We start from the raw sequence: 18,082 nt of genomic DNA, 5'->3' as shown, positions 1-18,082 counted from the left end.
TAAAACTTTTTTTTTAGATTTGATTTCTTATACTTAATAAGCAAAGTTATGCTTGCGAGCAAAGACCATAGTCCTAAAATAAAATTATTTTGGCTTATCTATACTTCTTGATTTAATTTTAATCTAATATTAATTTAATTTAAATTTAAATTAGTAAATTAAAGACTCGTTCGTTCGTTCGACTCGAGATCCTGCAGACAAACTCACAAAGAGCAGGACTATTATTATACTACTGGTCCGTTTTACTTTGTTTTTGTTTTGTATGAAAGCTGCATTCTTCAGAAGTGCTATAGGCTATATAACATTACATTACACATATATACTAATATATTAAAATACTTTCTAATTGGGCATGCAATTTATTGTGCCATCTTAATAACAACCGTCACTACGCGACCGTTACCGCGTCATTTAGATATTCATCCTTATGAAAATAAATGTAGCATTTCATCTAGATTGAAATTATAGTTTACTGTATAACATTCTAATAAATAATTAAGGAGATGTCACTGATTCGAAATGATCTAGCCTTCGGGCGGCATAGTATGACCGATGCGAACGGGTAGATAACGTTGACGATTTTATAAATTTTCATACATTTTCGAAGTATTGTTAATTTTTATGTAATTATTTGCTGTTTATAATTAATTTGAACTACACTTTGGTTCTCTTCTTATTTTATTTGATATTGCTCGCAAATATTATCCTTTTTAGTATAGAGAAATGTTTAGTCGAGTCGATATCTATGTACGCACGCACCGAAAACTTTAGGTACTTTTTCTAATGCTAAGAATACCTATCCTTTAGTTTTACTCCTTTTACTCCGTTTTGTAGATATACCAAAACCAACCCCCAAAAATAATACTTTTCATTTCTTTTTGCCAATACGAATTACCGCATGATTTAAATATAAACGTCGTGGTCGCCTGTAGTTAGGCTTTCTGAATTTTTACATTGTTCACTCGGGAAGAAAATAATCTTAAAATCAAATTTTCGCAGCCATCTTCATTTCACTTCAGGGCGGCCACGACTCGACTTTAATACAGTTAAAGAATAATAGAGCAACTTATACTACTATTATACTATCGGTGCTCAGTAGTATATCTTATGTAGAGTAGATGTAGACTCAATAGAGTAGTAGAGACGTAAGTCTCATTTTTTGCGCCTATATACAAATCAATAGGTTTTTTCGTTTTTTTGCACATCAAATTAACATTTTGTTACTCCAATATAACACTCCAAATTCGCCAATTTCTCAAATTCATACTTTTTACTCAATTTCACATTTTGCCTTTAATTTCAGTAACTTAAATCTTAAAAAGCATACGAAAACTGCTTTAAAAAAATATTGTATACAAAAATATATAGCATTTGAAACAATTAAGAACTTCTTATCTTTAAATGATTTGATTGATTAAATTCCATTGCACTACAAATATCTTTAATATTGAACTATTAACAAAACACACAAACTTAAGAAAAATAATATTGATTGTCTATATGCTTGGGAAAAAATATCGATACTTTTAATATATAATTTTAGCCAATATATCGATACAAAAATATCCAATATCGAAAGTTGAATAAAAAACGAACAGAAACAAAGTAACTGTGTAGGGAGCAGAATAATTGGGTCATGACATGTGGCAGTAGAAATATTAACCTATTAATAGCTTATACACCGTTAATAAAGAGAACTGATAAATATACTTTCATTTTTGTTGAGATTTTTGAACATTTTGTGTAGAAATTACTATTTGTACATATTTAGCTAAATACACTATAATTTTAAAAACGCAAAATCTTGTTAAAGTATATCCCTACTTTCTAGCTATCTAGGTCTTCCAGATATTGATATTTTAATAAATATCGATACGTCGACATTCCTAGTCTGCTGTGTGCGGATACAGCATGAAACTATAAAAAAATATACATGTTTGTTTTATGAATCTTAAATTATTTGTGATAAATACTATATATATTACTATATTTTGTTAAAATTAATATTTTTTTTTAAAGTACGAATTAGTGAAAAGTATGAATTTAAAGGGAATAGTATGAATTTAAATTGTAAAACTGTGAATTTAGTGTGCAACAATGAATTTAGAGTGAAGATCCGAAGACAAAGTGACGTCGAACTCCACATATAGAATATTATGCACACGGCTTATAATCGAGCTATATTTGCTAGAGTATTCAGAAACAAAAAACTAATTCACGCATTAAGGAAATTCAATCATTGAAGAATTTACTAGTTCTTTTTATTTTGTCTAATGAATAGTTGTATAATAATAATTAAACAGATTTTTAATATATATTTTTAATTTTGATAGATAGAAGCTTCATTAAGTAATTAAACAAGATGTAATCATAGAATACTTTAATTTGTTTGCACACAGCCTCTGTTGAGAACGATGTAAGATAAAATAAAATAAAACGGAAGTGTTGGAATTATTAACAATGACATACTTTAAGAGCAACAAAATGCTAACATTTGTACGAGCTTTTTAGTCGCAGACATAAAATGATTAAAAATATTAAAAAATAGATTAGTGGAGTAGCAAAATTATATAAATTACAGGATCCAGCGAAGGACTATAACAATTTGTAGATACATATAATAAAAATTGTTCAACATTTTAAGAAGTCAATAAGATTAAAGCAATAACAAATTACACAATTAAAAAAAGTTACCGCAAAAGAAACAAAATCATGCATTTAACACATATAATTTGTATTTCAAATGGACCATATTCATATGAGATTTAGATAAGATCTCAGCGAGGGCGTTTTCTTTGTGTGCATCTCCTGTACTTAATTATATCGAGGACGAGGCACGCACGAGGTACCGCGGTCACTGCTCAGTCGCGTGACGAAATACTATACAAGAATCTAGAATTAACGTAACTTACAATAATCGCATATATCATACATCTAAATTCAAGTAACTTATTTTTTATTCAGTTTCACGTTTTATTATTTTACTTTTTTTTTATTATTTTTTTAAATTATTTTTATATACCATAATCTCTTGTTTTGTTGTTACCACAGCGCGTTGTTGCCGGTGAAATTTGCCTTCCACGAATGATTTAGTCCGTCAGATGTCGGGTCGTAGCCTACTACTCGACGTTGTCGGGCCTGCGGTTGTACTGGTGGGGGTGCGCGCGGGGCGGCCGCGGAGCGCCCCGAGGGCCTCCGCGCGCTCCCCGGCCGCGGCCTTTGTATCCTTGGTAGTTGTGTCCACCGTTCTCGTGGTGCGCGTCGCCGGCGTCGCCGTTGCCGTAGTACGCGTCGCCGCCCCGCGCCTGGTAGCCGTCCTTGTGCCTGTTCTGGTATCCGTCGTACTGCCGGCCCTGGTAACCTTCCTTCGACCTGTTCTGGTAATCATTGTTGTGCCTGGGGTGGTAGCCATCGTTGTTCTGCCTGTTCTGGAAGGACCCGCGGCCTCGAAAGCCGTTGGAGGATCCCCTGCCGCCGCCACCGCCACCTCCGCGGTACCTTCTGTATCTGTTCTGCCCGTCACCCTGACCTTGAGCTTTGCGGTCGTCGTCCCGCTCAGGGCTCCTGCTCTCCTTTGAATCTTCTTCAATTCTATCTTCCACGGGAATCACTTCCTTGTGTTCCTCCGACGGAGAGGGAGTAGGCTCCACTGGGATAACTAGGTGCGGCTGAGGATTGTGAGCGGGGTGTAGGTGCGGCGGGTGAGGCATGGGGGGTGCCGGGAGATAGGCGTGCTCGGGGTGAGGAGCGAAGTGCGGCTGCGGCGGCATGGGGATGATACCCGGTTCGGGGACTCGACCTCCCGGTATTTGAACGTAATGTTGATTTGTGAAAGTTTGTGTGGGGATGGGTCCCGGTGGCGAGGTCTGGTTCAGAATAGGGGGTTGAGGAGTTCCGACCGGGCTGTCGATTTCAGACTCCTGAAGAAAGAAGAAGTTTTGTGACCCAATTACTTCCGAAATAGGTCGCTGCTGAGGATACTGCTGTGAAAAGTATGCGTGTTCGACTTCCTGAAGGGTGATGGGGGGTAGGGGGCGGAGCGGGTAGCCGGGCGCCGGCACGACGGCGGGCGCAGGTGGCGCTGGCATCGCGACGGGCGGCGCGTACACGGGCGCGACCGGCTCCAGCTCCAGCTCCTCCACTTCCACCTGGGCCTGCTCCACCTCCTCCTGCACAGGCTGACACTCTTCAGGTTCTGGTACTACTATATCTGCAGACTTGTCAAAGTAACCACATTCATATACTGTATTCACAATTTCTTTGATATGAGTGTAAGTTGTTCCCAAAACTTCTTTTGGTTTTCCATCAATAATGGCATATAAGTGTTCGGCAGCTTTAATTGTGTGTGTATGGAACCCAGCCTGTCCTTCTTCATTAACCTCATGTTTTGGGGTAACTTCTGGATATCTGAAAGTAGATTTGATATTTTATAGTATTATTTTATTGTATTAATTACTATATGTTACAGTGTGATAGCATCTAGCTTTAAATGAGATGGTTGTAGGTTTGATTCCCACTTAGGGGAATTAATTATTCCATTTTCTCACTATTGTAATTTGACAAAGCACAGGGTTGAGTTTCACTATGGCAGGCAATGTCTCATATCAAAGGTGTTATGGACACAACAAATGATCATTGTGAGTCAGACCATACACATATTTCATTGACAATAATCGTTGTAGTTGTACTGATACAAATATAGTTTAAACTTAAGTTGTAATATCAACATTAGAAAAAAATATATTAATTCAAATTACATTGAAATCAACTATGATATATAGCTATGATGATAGGAAATGTCTATAATTATAAAGGATTAATTATTAATAATAATTATATCATATTTTAATATTAAAATGCACATTTTAATAATTCAATCACTCAAAAAACGTGTTTTTTGAGAATTGATCCTGCAATACGAAAAGGAAACGAGTTTGCCTCAAATCAACATTTTTGAAATGTTTGTTCTTAGAACTATTACTTTATCCAAAAATTAATGGGTTGCTTATTAAAAAAATGTGCAAGTTTAGTCCAAAAAAATGTATTGACATCTGACATGTACATAAAATGCCGAACAAATTCAATTAAAATGTTTTATTTGGACGATCTCTAATCAAAAATTGCTTTAATGAAAATGTTTTTAGTTATCTATATATATAAAATCGAAAGGTCACTCACTCATCACAAAATCTTAGAAACTACATGTGCTAGGAATCTCAAACTTGTCATAGGAGTTACTTATAGGACATAGGTGCTCGCTAAGAGGGGAATTTGCAATATTCGACTTCTAAGGGGTTGTTTTTGGGGTCGAAAGTTTGTATGAAACTTCGTTACTACAAATGCTAGGAGTCTCAAATTTTTCTTAGACGTCACTAGGATGTAGTCATGGAGATATAAGTTAATAATAACATAGTTCATGTGGGTGAAACCACGAGCGGGCCGCTAGTATACAGTATAATAGAAAAATATAAATAGATGGTATATTTGTTCTTATGTAATTACATAAGAACAAAAACATCATATAAAAACTAAATAAATAAGAACATTAAGGAAAAAAATAATCCCTATATATATAACAATCTTTTTTACAGTCAGATTTTGCACTGCTATGTCTACACTATCTGTCTTTTAAAATATATTAAAAATAATAAATAAAATACAAATTGTATGTAACTTACAGATTATCCAAAATCTTCAAGTCTTCCTCAGTCAACTTAGCTGCACCATTGGAACCGTTAAGAAAATCCTCTCTGGCCTCATTATTACCCATTTGCACTAAACAATCCAGAATAAGAAGAACCTCGCGTATTTTATTAGTTTCCACTGAATAACGCACCCATGCATCCTGAAATTATGTCAATATATATTTTTTTATAATAAAGAAAGAAAATAAAACCAGCCATCGCGACACAGTGGGATCGGGTCTGTAAGCTTTTAGGTCAATATTTCTGCTGAAAAAATTCAAGACTATATATTTTTTGTGCTCTTAAACTTCTGTGATGTCATACAGTCCTTTTCGAGATTGTAGCATACAAACATTACAATAGGCATGATGGCAGATTTTGAAAAACTGTTGTAAATGTTGAAAAATATACATATAATAATTACAATATATTATATGATTGTTTTACAGAAAATAAAGATTTTAGTTTTGAGTGGTGTAACTCAACATTGCAAATTACAAATTACAACAGAACTTCTACCAAAATCATTAAACAGAGTGTTTAATCAGATTCTATATCTTTTTGTCTTCTAAATTTGATATCTTTAATATTAACCTTTATTAAGTTTAGAAATATTTGAATTTACAATTGATAACTATAAACTTTTAAAATTATGTTAGGTATTTATTATTATGTACGATTTGTCTGTACAAAGCTAGAAAAACTTCATATATATGTATTAATAACTGGCACACAATTAAGTACAAAGAAATAGATCTCTATTAATGAAATATTTCCTACAAAATTTTGCCTAAAAAACAAATTTTTCAATCAAAGAATGTATACATTTTTTTCTTAGATTGCTGTATTTTAATAGAGTTGCAGGGTGAGGAGCACTTCAGGCACAAAATACCTAAACAGAGTAAATTGCAAATTTCTGCTGTCATAATAAGTAATTATTTATACCATAATCAGATATTGGTACTTTTATTGGAATATGCTACTCAAATAATATTAACCAAAATGAAAAAATGTTTTAGAATGCTCAGTTAAAAAAAAATCTTTTTGGACTGAAATACTTTTGCTTCTACATCCCTCATGAGTAGGTTTATAGTAGGAGTTTAGAATACACCTTAACACTCTGCTAACACAAAATTTGAAATGGTTCTACTATTTAAAGTAGGTTCTAGGATTGAATTAACAATTTCATTGACAGACAGATGGACCTTTCAGCAAACTATAATAATACCTCATACTTCAAGCATTGAACATAATACTTAGATTTTAGAGTATGAAAATTATACATTGCTATATATTTAAATAATATACTCTAACCTTTTTAGCTTGTTTCTTAGCTTCACGTTCAGCAGCAGTAGCTATTATAGTCACTTGTTTTGACAGATCTCTGGCAAATTCTAAAGTTTGAGCCACTTCATCATACTTAGCTACAGCAACTTTCTGATCACTGTTAAGTTCTTTCCCTGCTTTTTGTAAGTCGCGATATGAGGTGAGCTTGCTCTGTAAAACGAATTATTTACACTTCCAATAGTGATTTGTAATTTTTTTTACACATATCACATCAAATGCTTAATTTCATTTTAGATTGAAACGTAAGTAGCTATTAGTTGATATTTTTCTTAATGATGTTATCTTAAGTTCAAGCTATCTACATGTTTGCATACTTCGTAGTCAACAAACCGAAGTATGCACTTCTAAATCAATTACTAAATAGTGCACACTTATTATTTTAAACAAAGGTTAATAATTTTCGAATTTAAATTCTTAATATTTTAAAAGTGACAAGAATGGGCGTCGCGGTTTGATGGTAGAATTATTGAAGCACATGTACAAAAATGGCGTCAACGGAATACCGCATCATTATTTACTTACAATTTAAATGATGCTAAAAACTGTTTCTAACATAATTTTTTGTAACACACAAGTTTAAATCACTTAGATCTAAACAAAATCGTCTACAAACAAAAGTTGCAGACAAAGAAAACATTGAAAATATTTGTTGATGCCGTGAACATTGCGATGTGATGTACTCACCTTCCTTTTCTCCAAGTTCCGAATTTTGTGCTCAATAATAGTTATAATCTGACGTATTGGTGAATTATCAACAGCTTCCGAAGAAGCTGGTTTTTCAGACTTCGCATTCGCAGCTGAAGGCATCCTTCACAGGCAACAACTTCTTCTGGATTGGGTATGGTGGTAGTAGTTGAATAAAGGTAAAATCTATAGTTATATCTATATATAACTACATAGATACTATAAAACAGCAGCTGTCAACGAATGAACAAGAAAGACGCGCAGCATTTAGTTTAATGTTGGTACACTTGTAGTTGTGTTATTTGAAATCATATCATTGAAATTTATTTACTAATCGGCCTCAGATATTTAATATTATATATTTTTTAATAAAATAGAAAATAATAATTCTATAAAAATATTAAGGTATTACTGATTTTTTATTCGATTTTAGTACAAAATCAAAAGAAATTTCGAGTATATAATTTTTTTATTTATAAATAAAATTCATATTAAATATACAGGACTGTAACAAAAATAATGCTTTTGATAGTTACATGATATATCACAAAAATTTTGTACATACGTTTTTAAAAAATCCACATCAGTAAAGCTGTAGATACAATTTTATTGTGAGTTTTGACATAAGATAAAGATTTATGTTTAAGTGGTTTATTCAAATGGCCACTAGGTCTGTCGCCTAACAATATTATAATATCTTGCGACTATTACTTAAAAAACAAAGTCTATATTTTCCGCCGAAGCAATTGTGGAAGCATTGCGTGTTGAGTGGCCGAACTCAATGCCGCGCTTTTCCTCGAGACCAGAAGAAATGAAAATATTAAATATTTTATTATCACGAGTGAGCATCGAACCCACAACCAGTTACGTTGTTTTTTTCATATTACATTAAAAAAATCCTTTCTTTTACTCTGCAGCATTTGACACTATTGACATTTGACACATCGCGTTGCCTCGTATTTTCTTCTAGAGAGTGTAGATTAGACTTTAGATATGGTCTAGCACAGCATATTTAAAAATTCGAGTTGGTAACACTGTATCTGATTATCTGATAATTTCATATTTGTGAATAATTGTGTGTTGCAAATTGCAATAACGAATACGAATAGTGTTTACTGTTTAATTTAATAAACAAAGATTATTAATATATATCTGTTTAGGGCATTTAACTTCAAATATAATTTATTTGCTAATAATAACTCTTAATATCATTTATTGTTGAAGTTTATTTTCTACTATGCAGAAGATTTTACGGGTAAGTGTTTAGAAGTTATTTTATAACCTATATTAGCTATTCGAAGCCGGATAACTATTTTTACTTTATGTACGTAATGTTTTACTTAATAAAATACAAAAGATACACTTTTGTATTTGAAATGTATTTTATTTAACTTTTTCTTAGGTTGCAACGTCAGCTAGACGACTAACTTTAGCGCAAAACTTTCATACGACTCCAGTAAGCCATGAATCGCAAAATACTGAAAAAAGTAAGTTGAACTAACAAAATAAGATCGTTGAATAATATAGATTTAGATAACTTATATTTTTAAAATATTTTTTATGTATATACAATGAATATTTCATTAAAATTATATAAATATATGAATATATAACAACATTTTATATTTTTCTTATTTCCAGCAATTAATCAAGTTACTTTGCTGGGGAGAGTCGGCGCTGATCCGCAAAAACGTGGATCTGAAGAACATCCAGTTATTAACTTTCCATTAGCAACACACTTTAGTTACAAATATGAATCAGGTGATATTTTGCAAAGAACAGATTGGCATAGAGTTAGTGTTTTTCGTCCAGGACTTAGAGATACAGTATATAAATATCTTAAAAAAGGCCAAAGAGTCTATGTAACAGGAAAGCTATCATATGGAGAAGTAAAACTAGATGATGGTCAAGTAAGAACAGCTTCAACAGTAATAGCAGATGATATTATATTTTTTCAAAGTCAGCCACAAGGGGCATAGTCAAGTATTTTAGAATTTGTCTTTGTAATTAGTATGTAAGAACTGTAGTACATATAATTGATACTATTATTTTGCTTTCTTTTACTACTTATCCAAATTGTCTTTTTAATGTTGTGGTAATAATATAGTATTGGCAATTTCATAAGATGATACAGCACTGTAAGCACCATGGTTGTGGGTTTGATTCACACTTGGGGGGGAATAAATTATCTGCTCTAAGGCTAATTGGTCCCTAGCAGCTTGCTAGTATGTGGTGGTTTACCTACTTTATGAACTATAATTATAATGGATACTTTCCATAGCTGTTTTCCGACAGCGATTGGAATATTGAACCCTCAATATTCCAATGAAAAGAGTAATCCAGTAAACTATTACATTCTTTGGAAGTTCTTCCAATATTTCTTTCGTAATCATGTCAATTCCTGGAGACTTATAGTTTTGCTAATCTCTCGAACTGTCATGGTTTTGAGGGGTGAAGAGAATTGGCTTACAATATCATTTTCAACATTGCTTGGTTTGAATACAGGGGCTGCAAGAGTTTTATTTTACACTTCATAAAGAAACCGGAGAAATTAATATAATTAATTCCAGGGAATGGTGACATCGTATGCTGATGGCATCGTATTTTTTTTAGATTCACTGTATCCCACACAGCACGGTAGTTAGAGGGAACCTAGTTTTCATACACTCCATTGCCATTAAAATACCGTTCACCAGTTACCGCAGAATTCTCGAGGTATTGCGTGTTGAGTGGCGGAGCTCAACGCCGCGCTTTGCCCCGTTACTAGAGAACGGAAATGAAAATATTAAATATTTCATACCCACAGTGAGAATCAAACCACAACCGTTGCATTTACAGTTTACGCTTCGCGGCACGACGGCCTCTATTTTATTCGTTGAGAATATAAAATTAAGAATTATCCTAGTGCTGCCATCTATTATTATGAACCATTATGTACAAAAATGTGTAGCCCAATCATGGTTCTTATATTGAAAACAGATGTCACTATAAATGTTCTATATTGTTTGGGTTTTTTTTAATCGCTTAAATGCATAGCATATCAGTGATATTTAATTTCGGAATTATTGACCGAAATTAAAATCAATGAGTACGACTACTGACAATCCGATTATATTTTATTAAACTGACGGTAATTATGAACCACATAAAATATATGGTCATATACCAAGAATTCAATTCAATTAAACTAAAATATATGGGTGGAATGACATTTTGCTTCTCCCGTTAATATTCTATATAATATTGATTATATCAGTCTTTTTAGAGAAAAACTGAGTTAAAATCCGCCTGAACATTTAATATTTCATAATGAGTAGATATAAGAAAGTGATAGATGGATTCATAGATTGTCATATTACTGTTTACCGTCACGTCAGTTAGTTTGTTTAAGGAGAAACCAAAACCTTTTGATACCAAAAGAATTGGAATTTATAAAAACTAGATGACTTGGGCGGCTTCGCCCGCTTGAACTATACGAACATTTATTAAATATATTTATGAAAATATTGTCAGTTTAGTTAGAGAGTGAATCCTAATAAACCATGAAACACGTATCCAAAAATATATTTTTAAGAATCTAAATTTCAAATTTCATAAAAATCGACGACATTGCAACTTTCAACCCCCATTTTATCCCCTTAGGAGTCGAATATCGCAAATTCCCGTTTAAGCGAGCACCTACGTCCTATAAATAACTCCTATGCAAAATTTCAGATTTCTAGTTGTAGCACTTGTAGTTTCCGAGATTTCATGATGAGTGAGTGACCTTTCTATATATATAGATGTAAATCAATTTAAAAGAGTCATGCCTGCATTGCATACCTGTCTTGTGAATACTTTTTATAGCTTCGCAAGTAAGATAGTCAAAACTTAATGGCCAGACATTCAGTTTTCCGCTTTACACATAAATCGGAGACACTGCGTGTCGAGTGGTTAAACTCAACCTCAACTAAATTATGTCTTATCAGAGCGAGGAAATCAAAAATTATTAACACATTGCACTCACTGGTAGAATTATGAAAATTTAGATAAACTTACATATTTTAAATTTCAATTTATCTAAATCTCTCATTACAGGCAGAGTGGCAATTTAAATATTACTAGCGGACCCGGTCGCGGCTACGCCCGCTTGAACTATACGAATATTTATTAAATATATTTATGAAATTATTTTCAGTTTTCAATAGAATTAGTAAAAAAAATATAAGCCTAAATATTTAAAATACGCTAAAAAAGAATAATAAGTGGAGATTATTATTAGAAAAGATATCTGAGTAATTGAAATGAACAAAAAAAAAGAAGTAAAAGTAACGAAAGGATATTCTTAATATAAGAAATAGTACCTAAAAATTCCGTGCGCGCGTACATAGATCCCTACTCTAATTAAACATTTTTCTATATTAAATAGGATAATTTTTCGCGAACAATATCAAATAAAATCCCAAATGTTTAAAATTACGATATATTAAGTAAATAAGATCGGTAGAGATAACTGAAAATTAATATATAATAGACATAAACATAGACCATCGCCGACTTTTTTAAACAATATTTAAGGGACAATTTTTTGTAAAAAAATTTTTGTATCATAAGGTTGAGTCGGCGCGCGTCATGTATGCGTTAAGCAAGCTCATTTTGGGTCACGTTTTCTTAAAACAACAAATTTGCAAGCCGTTGCTTAGCAACGGTTGTTATTAACATAGCGAAATAAATTGCTACAATATTACAAATATGAGAAAAACAGTTTCCTATGTTCATCCCGAGATCCTCAAGTATCTCTATACGAGTTTTTTATCACAATTGAATTAGCGGATTTTCCCTGATTGCGTAAAAAACAGACAGACAGACAAAGTTACTTTCGAATTTATAATATAGGTATGAATAGTTTATAGGCTACATAGTATTTATTTAAAGGGTTAAATGATACACGAAATACAATAACATTACTTTCATTTATTTTAAGTTATAATCCTACACAATATTTTAGATTATATTTATTTTTATTGTGTAGAAGTTGGAAATTGGCAGATGCCGATAGAAATTATTGTAAAAATACAAACCCAGTTGTTATAATTCTTATTGATACCTAGGTACTTTGATAAAGCTCCACATTTTGTTTGACAAATCAATAATCATACATACACTCTTTTGGTTCACTTAGCCTAACTTACACTTAGTTATTATTTACAAACACAATATTTTTTATTCTCTATGATATTATTTATCTATATTGTTATAAGAGATCACAGAAAATTGTAGCTGGAAATCATTGAGTAAAAGACCTAGCATATTCTACAAGACTACCACTTATACTTTTATCACAGCGGATTTTTAGATTGTATTCAAGGCATTGTTTAGGTAAGATACATTATTGTCTTTTTAATATTTATATAATTTAAAATACTTTTAGAACCTTTCTTCCTGTACATAGATTATCTTAATGAATTATGATTGCCAATTGTCCGATACATAATTGCAATAAAATTGTGGTAGCTTTTTTAAAAGTTATTTCACATGCTACAATTAAAATGTATGCCAATAAATCAATGGAAGACGATATTTCGTGTGATATTCTTTGTTAACTCTTAAACTTTCAACTATGTAGCAAAAAATATATATAAACATACATATAAGTAATTAAATTAACAAAAATGCAATTTTAGCGCGATCTGCACGATCGTGCAGTACGGTAGTTGATTTTGGCAACATTTTCAACAATGCAATTGCAAAGTTTCAGTCAATAGTCACTTATGGTCCATTGCACAAAATATTAAAAATAGTCTCTATTATTTTAACACAAATAAACTCTTGCCCCTTTTCTAACTACTTATTTAATTGACACTATTTAATAATAATCACTTGGCACAAAGGCATCTTATTAGGTCCATACCCTGTTTAACTCCCAAAACCATTAAAAGTAGACGTCAAAATACTCTCAGAGTATAGAAACTTTGGACAGTTTGAATTATTTTTTTTTCTTTAGAGGAAGACTGAAATATCTGAGAGAAATTTGACTAGAGCTACAATGGCTGGAGTCGACACGATTTAAAATTAAAGCACATCGCACAATTAGTGTCCAGCTTCTCACATTCTCAGTCATTGTTCACATTTTTCACTTTTCAAATTTAGAGCATAATGTTCATTATTATACTCCGATTCACGTTTGAGCATCATACTGTCGCCGATGAGCGCACTGATGCGGTGTTTGTCGTGGGGCACGGGGGCGGGGTCGGACCGCGCGCGCTTACGCCAGGGTTCAGATGCCGTCATACTTAAGTCTGTCGGCATATCTTCATCCACGTTATCGTCTTCACAACGTTCCTCTTTCATTTCAGTTTTAACTGCCTGTTGTTGAGGCACACGTGTTGGGCTCATTTGTTGTCTTAATAACGATATGTTTTTAATATTTTTCAGTTCTGTAGGGTTCCTCAAAAATCTGTAATAAAATATATTTGTAAATACAATGAAGTTACTACAGTAAAGAGTTAATAAGAGTAATGAATCAGAAACACTTACTGGTAACAGTGGCGCTCGCCTTGTACTTTACGAAGAATATTCACTCGATAGTAATATCGCAGAGCACGAGACATCTTATCATAGTTCATTGATAGGTGATTCTTCTGAATTCCCCACAGTTTAGCAAGTCCAGCAGGGTCAACAATTTTGAAAACTCCTGTTTCTCTATTTTTCCATGCTATATAGTTTGTGTATCTTTGTGTGGGGTCATTAAGAAGTTGCTGCAGGAAGTCCCACAAAAGTCTACCATCTAAAATGAAAAAAATAAGTTATTCACACACACATATTTCCATGTTATTTTAAATGTACTTGTTTTTATTTTTTATATTTTTTCAAATTCACATTTATATATTTATTGCTTACTTGTGTTAGACTCTGGCATATCATTAGGGAAGAACTCGCGATGTTGAGTGCGATAGTGTGAATGTTGAGGTACAACATGCGTTTGTGGCGCTGGACTTGTCAAAGGTGTTTCTTTTGGCGATCGGGGAGCTGAGAACTGAGCTTCCTCATCCGAGTCAGAATGATTACTTCCGGAACTAGCAGCTTGAGTAGTTACAGGAACTGGTTGTGCATAAGCAGGCGCGTAAGTCATAGTATCTCCTCTTTGAGGACTTCCAGAACTGTCAACTGAGGGAGCAGGACTTAAAGTGACGGAGTTGGGTTGCGCCGCTGCTGCTGCGGCAGCACTGTGAAAATGATGAAATCCGTCTACTGCCCAAGTTGGGGTCGGTGGATGAGAATGTGGTGACGGTGGGTATGGTGCAGCGCGCGCAGTTGGTGTTACAGGAGATGAAGGCACTCTTCCGAGTAACGCAGCATCTCGTACCAACATTTGAAGAACGTTATGTAAGACATCTCCAGCACCGGGGCAACGCTCCCCTAAATCAGTTTTCGTCAAAAGACACAGAGCTTTACCTATAAAAAAAAGTTACATTATTGTTTGAATTTAAGACTTGTTAGTTTAATTGTTTGATAATAGTAAAAATCACATGGAATTCTTTCTTCTTCACATGGAATTCTTTCTTACCATTCATTTGGAAAAGATCCATATCAAAATTGGGCAAATCAAATTCCCTTTCACACCATTTCAAAAAAATGGCAACGTCTTCACGAGTCCATAATCTAGGTTCTGGTGGTAGACCAGCTGGCAGCTGTGCTTTAGTATCACCCAAAGGTGAAGGTGGAGGTGGTGCCCAAGGCAAAGGGTATCGCCATAATAGTTCCGTCGGACTAAATGGTAACGGTAACCGCTCCATACTAGGTCCCGATGGCAATTGAAGGCTGACAACTTTCATGGTGATAATCTGTAACAATAGATTTAATATTTTTATTAATACGAGTATTGGAGCTTGTTATTTGATAGAAAAATTTCAAAAATAAATAACATTATTTAATGCAACTATTGTTTATACGTCATCTACTGAGCAACAGGTGGCGCTCTTTTACATTGTATACACAGTATGTTGTACGTTTAGTCAACTTGTACACATTCTTATCTCTTATCGTTTTGTTATAGATTACGTGAATAGAATTATGACAATCTTGACGTTATATCTGTATCATTTTCTTTTTTGTAATATTCTTCAGATATGTATATTTTATACATTTTTTTTTAAAGAGTTTATAATTTGTCTTAATTTGTAAATAAAAAATTATAAAATTCAGTTTGAAAAAAAATTAAAAATGCAAAACGATATTTTCATGGTAAAATGGTGGAGTATTAAAGAATTCTAATATATTGCACTTGCAAGGCAACATTAGAATAATGTTAATAATATACATACATGTAAATTTTTTGAAAAACAAAAATGGTATTTGAATATATGTAATTTTTATTATTTTGTCTATTCACCATTAAAGTCACCTGTTTGTAAGATTTTTTGTCATAGGTTAAATGCTGTTAGGGGAACTATTTACTGTCGTATTAAATAGGGGAAGATCGCTCGTCATCCAAACAAAAGGGTGCACGTGCACTGACGGTATTATGCACGATTATATGGGATTCTGTGAGTATTGGAACAAAATAAATTGACGCTGACAGTTGTTTGACCACCCTATTTATAATTTAAAATTATGAAATTAATTTCATATAACATTTGTAAATTGGGATTGTGTTGGCAGCAGTCAACGCTGGTGTTATCGGGCGGGGTCGGAAATGCGTGAGTACAAGATAGCGCGGCTTGCCACTCGCGATAAGCACCGCTACTCACCGGCTGAGCTGATCCGGAACTGGCTGTGTCGTCAAAAATCCTTTAAGGTGATTATGTTAATTTGATATATCAGCACATTTGCATTGTCACAGCACTAGAAGCACAGTATCCGATGTTCACAGAGCACCAGGCACACACGTAGCAGCAGGTCCCTCCAAACGTGTCGTGTTACGGCACGCCGTAAACCAGCAGCGTATCTGAGGGATCGAGCTCACAGACAAGCGTCGCGGGCTACTCTCCGACGCGGACTGACGATGCGGTGGCGGCGCGGGCGGACGGACGCTCGCCAGCCGTGCCCCCTCGCACCCTCACTCCGCGCACCGCCCCCGCGTCGCCTCGCTTCATATCATATAGCGGAGAATGAGATAAAACTTTGGGAACCCGTTTGAGTTGAGTCCTATTTTTTAAATGCGTTCGGAGTCGTTGTTTGTGCAAACATTAATAATTTTAAAGGATAAGTAATAAGTTAGTAGCACAGTAGTTTAAAGATCGTATTATTTTATTATATGGGAAACAACATTCCTAGGGCATGCGGAAGTGCTGTGTAGTAAGATTACGTCAGCGTGCTAGTTTTTAATAATATTATAATGTTTCCTTGTTTAATACTGTAGTAACGACAAATTCTTATAGGCATCGATAGAGTTAGGTCAAAGATGGTGGTGTAAAGAACGCACACGTGAAATTTTTAATATAGTATTTAACTTTAATGCTTTTTATACGGTTAATGCTAGACGATGGCAAATCATCGATATGTCTACATTACTAAATATTTATTGAAATTTTCAATTTCACACTGGAAAATGGCTGGCTTTTGCTTTGAGTTTCCTGGTAGGTACACTATGAGACAATAAGTATAGATGAGACAATCTTGACCGGCATATAGTTATACCTATTATTTAAGAAATGCATGTCCATATTTATTTCGTTAAATTTATTTATCATAAATGTTGCTCAAATACATGTTATTATATTTATTATATAAATGGTAAGATATAAATAAATGTAGAAAAATAGATCCTAATAGTATATTATATATGGCAGTGAAGACGTAATGCTTGTATTTGCTCTGGCTGCTTTCCCAGTTCCCACTACCGGTTCGTAAAGAAATATTCGGCAGCCAAGGCGGAAGTGGCCTCGGAATCTTTACCTGTTGCTCCCTTCGCCCGCCGAATACCCTGTTTGTGCTCTCTCTCTCTTTTACACACGAGGCGTTTATAATAAGCGTAAATGGGAAGAATATGGCTGCTCCATCTTTTAAGTCCATATTCCATGAGAAGTGATTTGTGGAATAAAATATTATGATATTTTGTGGATTCTTGATGTGACCATGACCGCGGATTTTGCCGTTACTTTCTCAAAGTTTAAGCTAACTAAACTATTAATTATAATATTTTTAACATAAAATAACTCGATTAGTATAATAAATCTTATAATAGTAAGGCTAAATTAGTAACTTTTCATAGAAAATGTTATCGGCACCTTTAAATAAATGTGATTAATAATTTTATAAAATTATTTGTTCATCAGTAACTAACGTTTGAATTCAACGTGTGGTTGGGCGGTTGGGGCCGAATCTCCACACATGCGGAAGTGCCCGAAATAAGTTCATTGCGTTAGCATTCATGTTTGGTTACCGGC

General features: G+C 33.6%; 3 protein-coding genes across 3 annotated transcripts; 1 reads left to right on the top strand and 2 right to left on the bottom strand.

Annotated features, from left to right (window-relative positions):
• Positions 1-2,365: 2,365 nt before the first annotated feature.
• Positions 2,366-7,950, bottom strand: Capr (Cell cycle associated protein caprin family member). The gene is made up of 4 exons (XM_085201260.1): positions 7,716-7,950; positions 6,999-7,181; positions 5,679-5,845; positions 2,366-4,407 (listed from the first exon to the last, which is right to left on the bottom strand). The coding sequence occupies exons 1-4, from the start codon at positions 7,836-7,838 to the stop codon at positions 3,120-3,122; spliced, it is 1,761 nt and encodes a 586-aa protein (XP_085057386.1). The 5' UTR covers positions 7,839-7,950; the 3' UTR covers positions 2,366-3,119.
• A 748-nt stretch (positions 7,951-8,698) lies between these two features.
• Positions 8,699-12,985, top strand: mtSSB (mitochondrial single stranded DNA-binding protein). Its single transcript, XM_085200083.1, has 3 exons — positions 8,699-8,970; positions 9,118-9,202; positions 9,357-12,985. The coding sequence occupies exons 1-3, from the start codon at positions 8,953-8,955 to the stop codon at positions 9,692-9,694; spliced, it is 441 nt and encodes a 146-aa protein (XP_085056209.1). The 5' UTR covers positions 8,699-8,952; the 3' UTR covers positions 9,695-12,985.
• On the bottom strand, positions 12,649-16,711 carry aop (ETS variant transcription factor anterior open). Its single transcript, XM_085200082.1, has 5 exons — positions 16,445-16,711; positions 15,262-15,538; positions 14,595-15,149; positions 14,232-14,481; positions 12,649-14,151 (listed from the first exon to the last, which is right to left on the bottom strand). Exons 2-5 carry the CDS (start codon positions 15,527-15,529, stop codon positions 13,812-13,814), a joined length of 1,413 nt encoding a protein of 470 aa, XP_085056208.1. The 5' UTR covers positions 15,530-15,538; positions 16,445-16,711; the 3' UTR covers positions 12,649-13,811.
• Between the last annotated feature and the right edge of the window lie 1,371 nt (positions 16,712-18,082).

This window comes from Heliconius melpomene, chromosome 17, assembly GCF_056956725.1.
Source record: "Heliconius melpomene rosina isolate 202511_hmr_F chromosome 17, ASM5695672v1, whole genome shotgun sequence".
Lineage (NCBI taxonomy): Eukaryota > Metazoa > Arthropoda > Insecta > Lepidoptera > Nymphalidae > Heliconius > Heliconius melpomene.
Note: the sequence above shows the minus strand (reverse complement) of the source record. Positions and strands in the feature narration are given on the sequence as shown.

Bases quoted from the DNA above. Each gene is read 5' to 3' on its own strand.
- aop (XM_085200082.1), bottom strand. From the start codon at position 15,529: ATGAAAGTTGTCAGCCTTCAATTGCCATCGGGACCTAGTATGGAGCGG. The intron at 14,482-14,594 runs GTAAGCAATAAA...TTTTCATTTTAG, and splicing joins TATGCCAGAGTCTAACACAA to ATGGTAGACTTTTGTGGGAC. The intron at 14,152-14,231 runs GTAAGTGTTTCT...ATTTTATTACAG, and splicing joins GGCGAGCGCCACTGTTACCA to ATTTTTGAGGAACCCTACAG.
- Capr (XM_085201260.1), bottom strand. From the start codon at position 7,838: ATGCCTTCAGCTGCGAATGCGAAGTCTGAAAAACCAGCTTCTTCGGAA. The intron at 7,182-7,715 runs GTGAGTACATCA...TTCGTTTTACAG, and splicing joins GGAACTTGGAGAAAAGGAAG to AGCAAGCTCACCTCATATCG. The intron at 4,408-5,678 runs GTAAGTTACATA...ATCTACTTTCAG, and splicing joins TTGAAGATTTTGGATAATCT to ATATCCAGAAGTTACCCCAA.
- mtSSB (XM_085200083.1), top strand. The intron at 9,203-9,356 runs GTAAGTTGAACT...TCTTATTTCCAG, and splicing joins ATCGCAAAATACTGAAAAAA to CAATTAATCAAGTTACTTTG.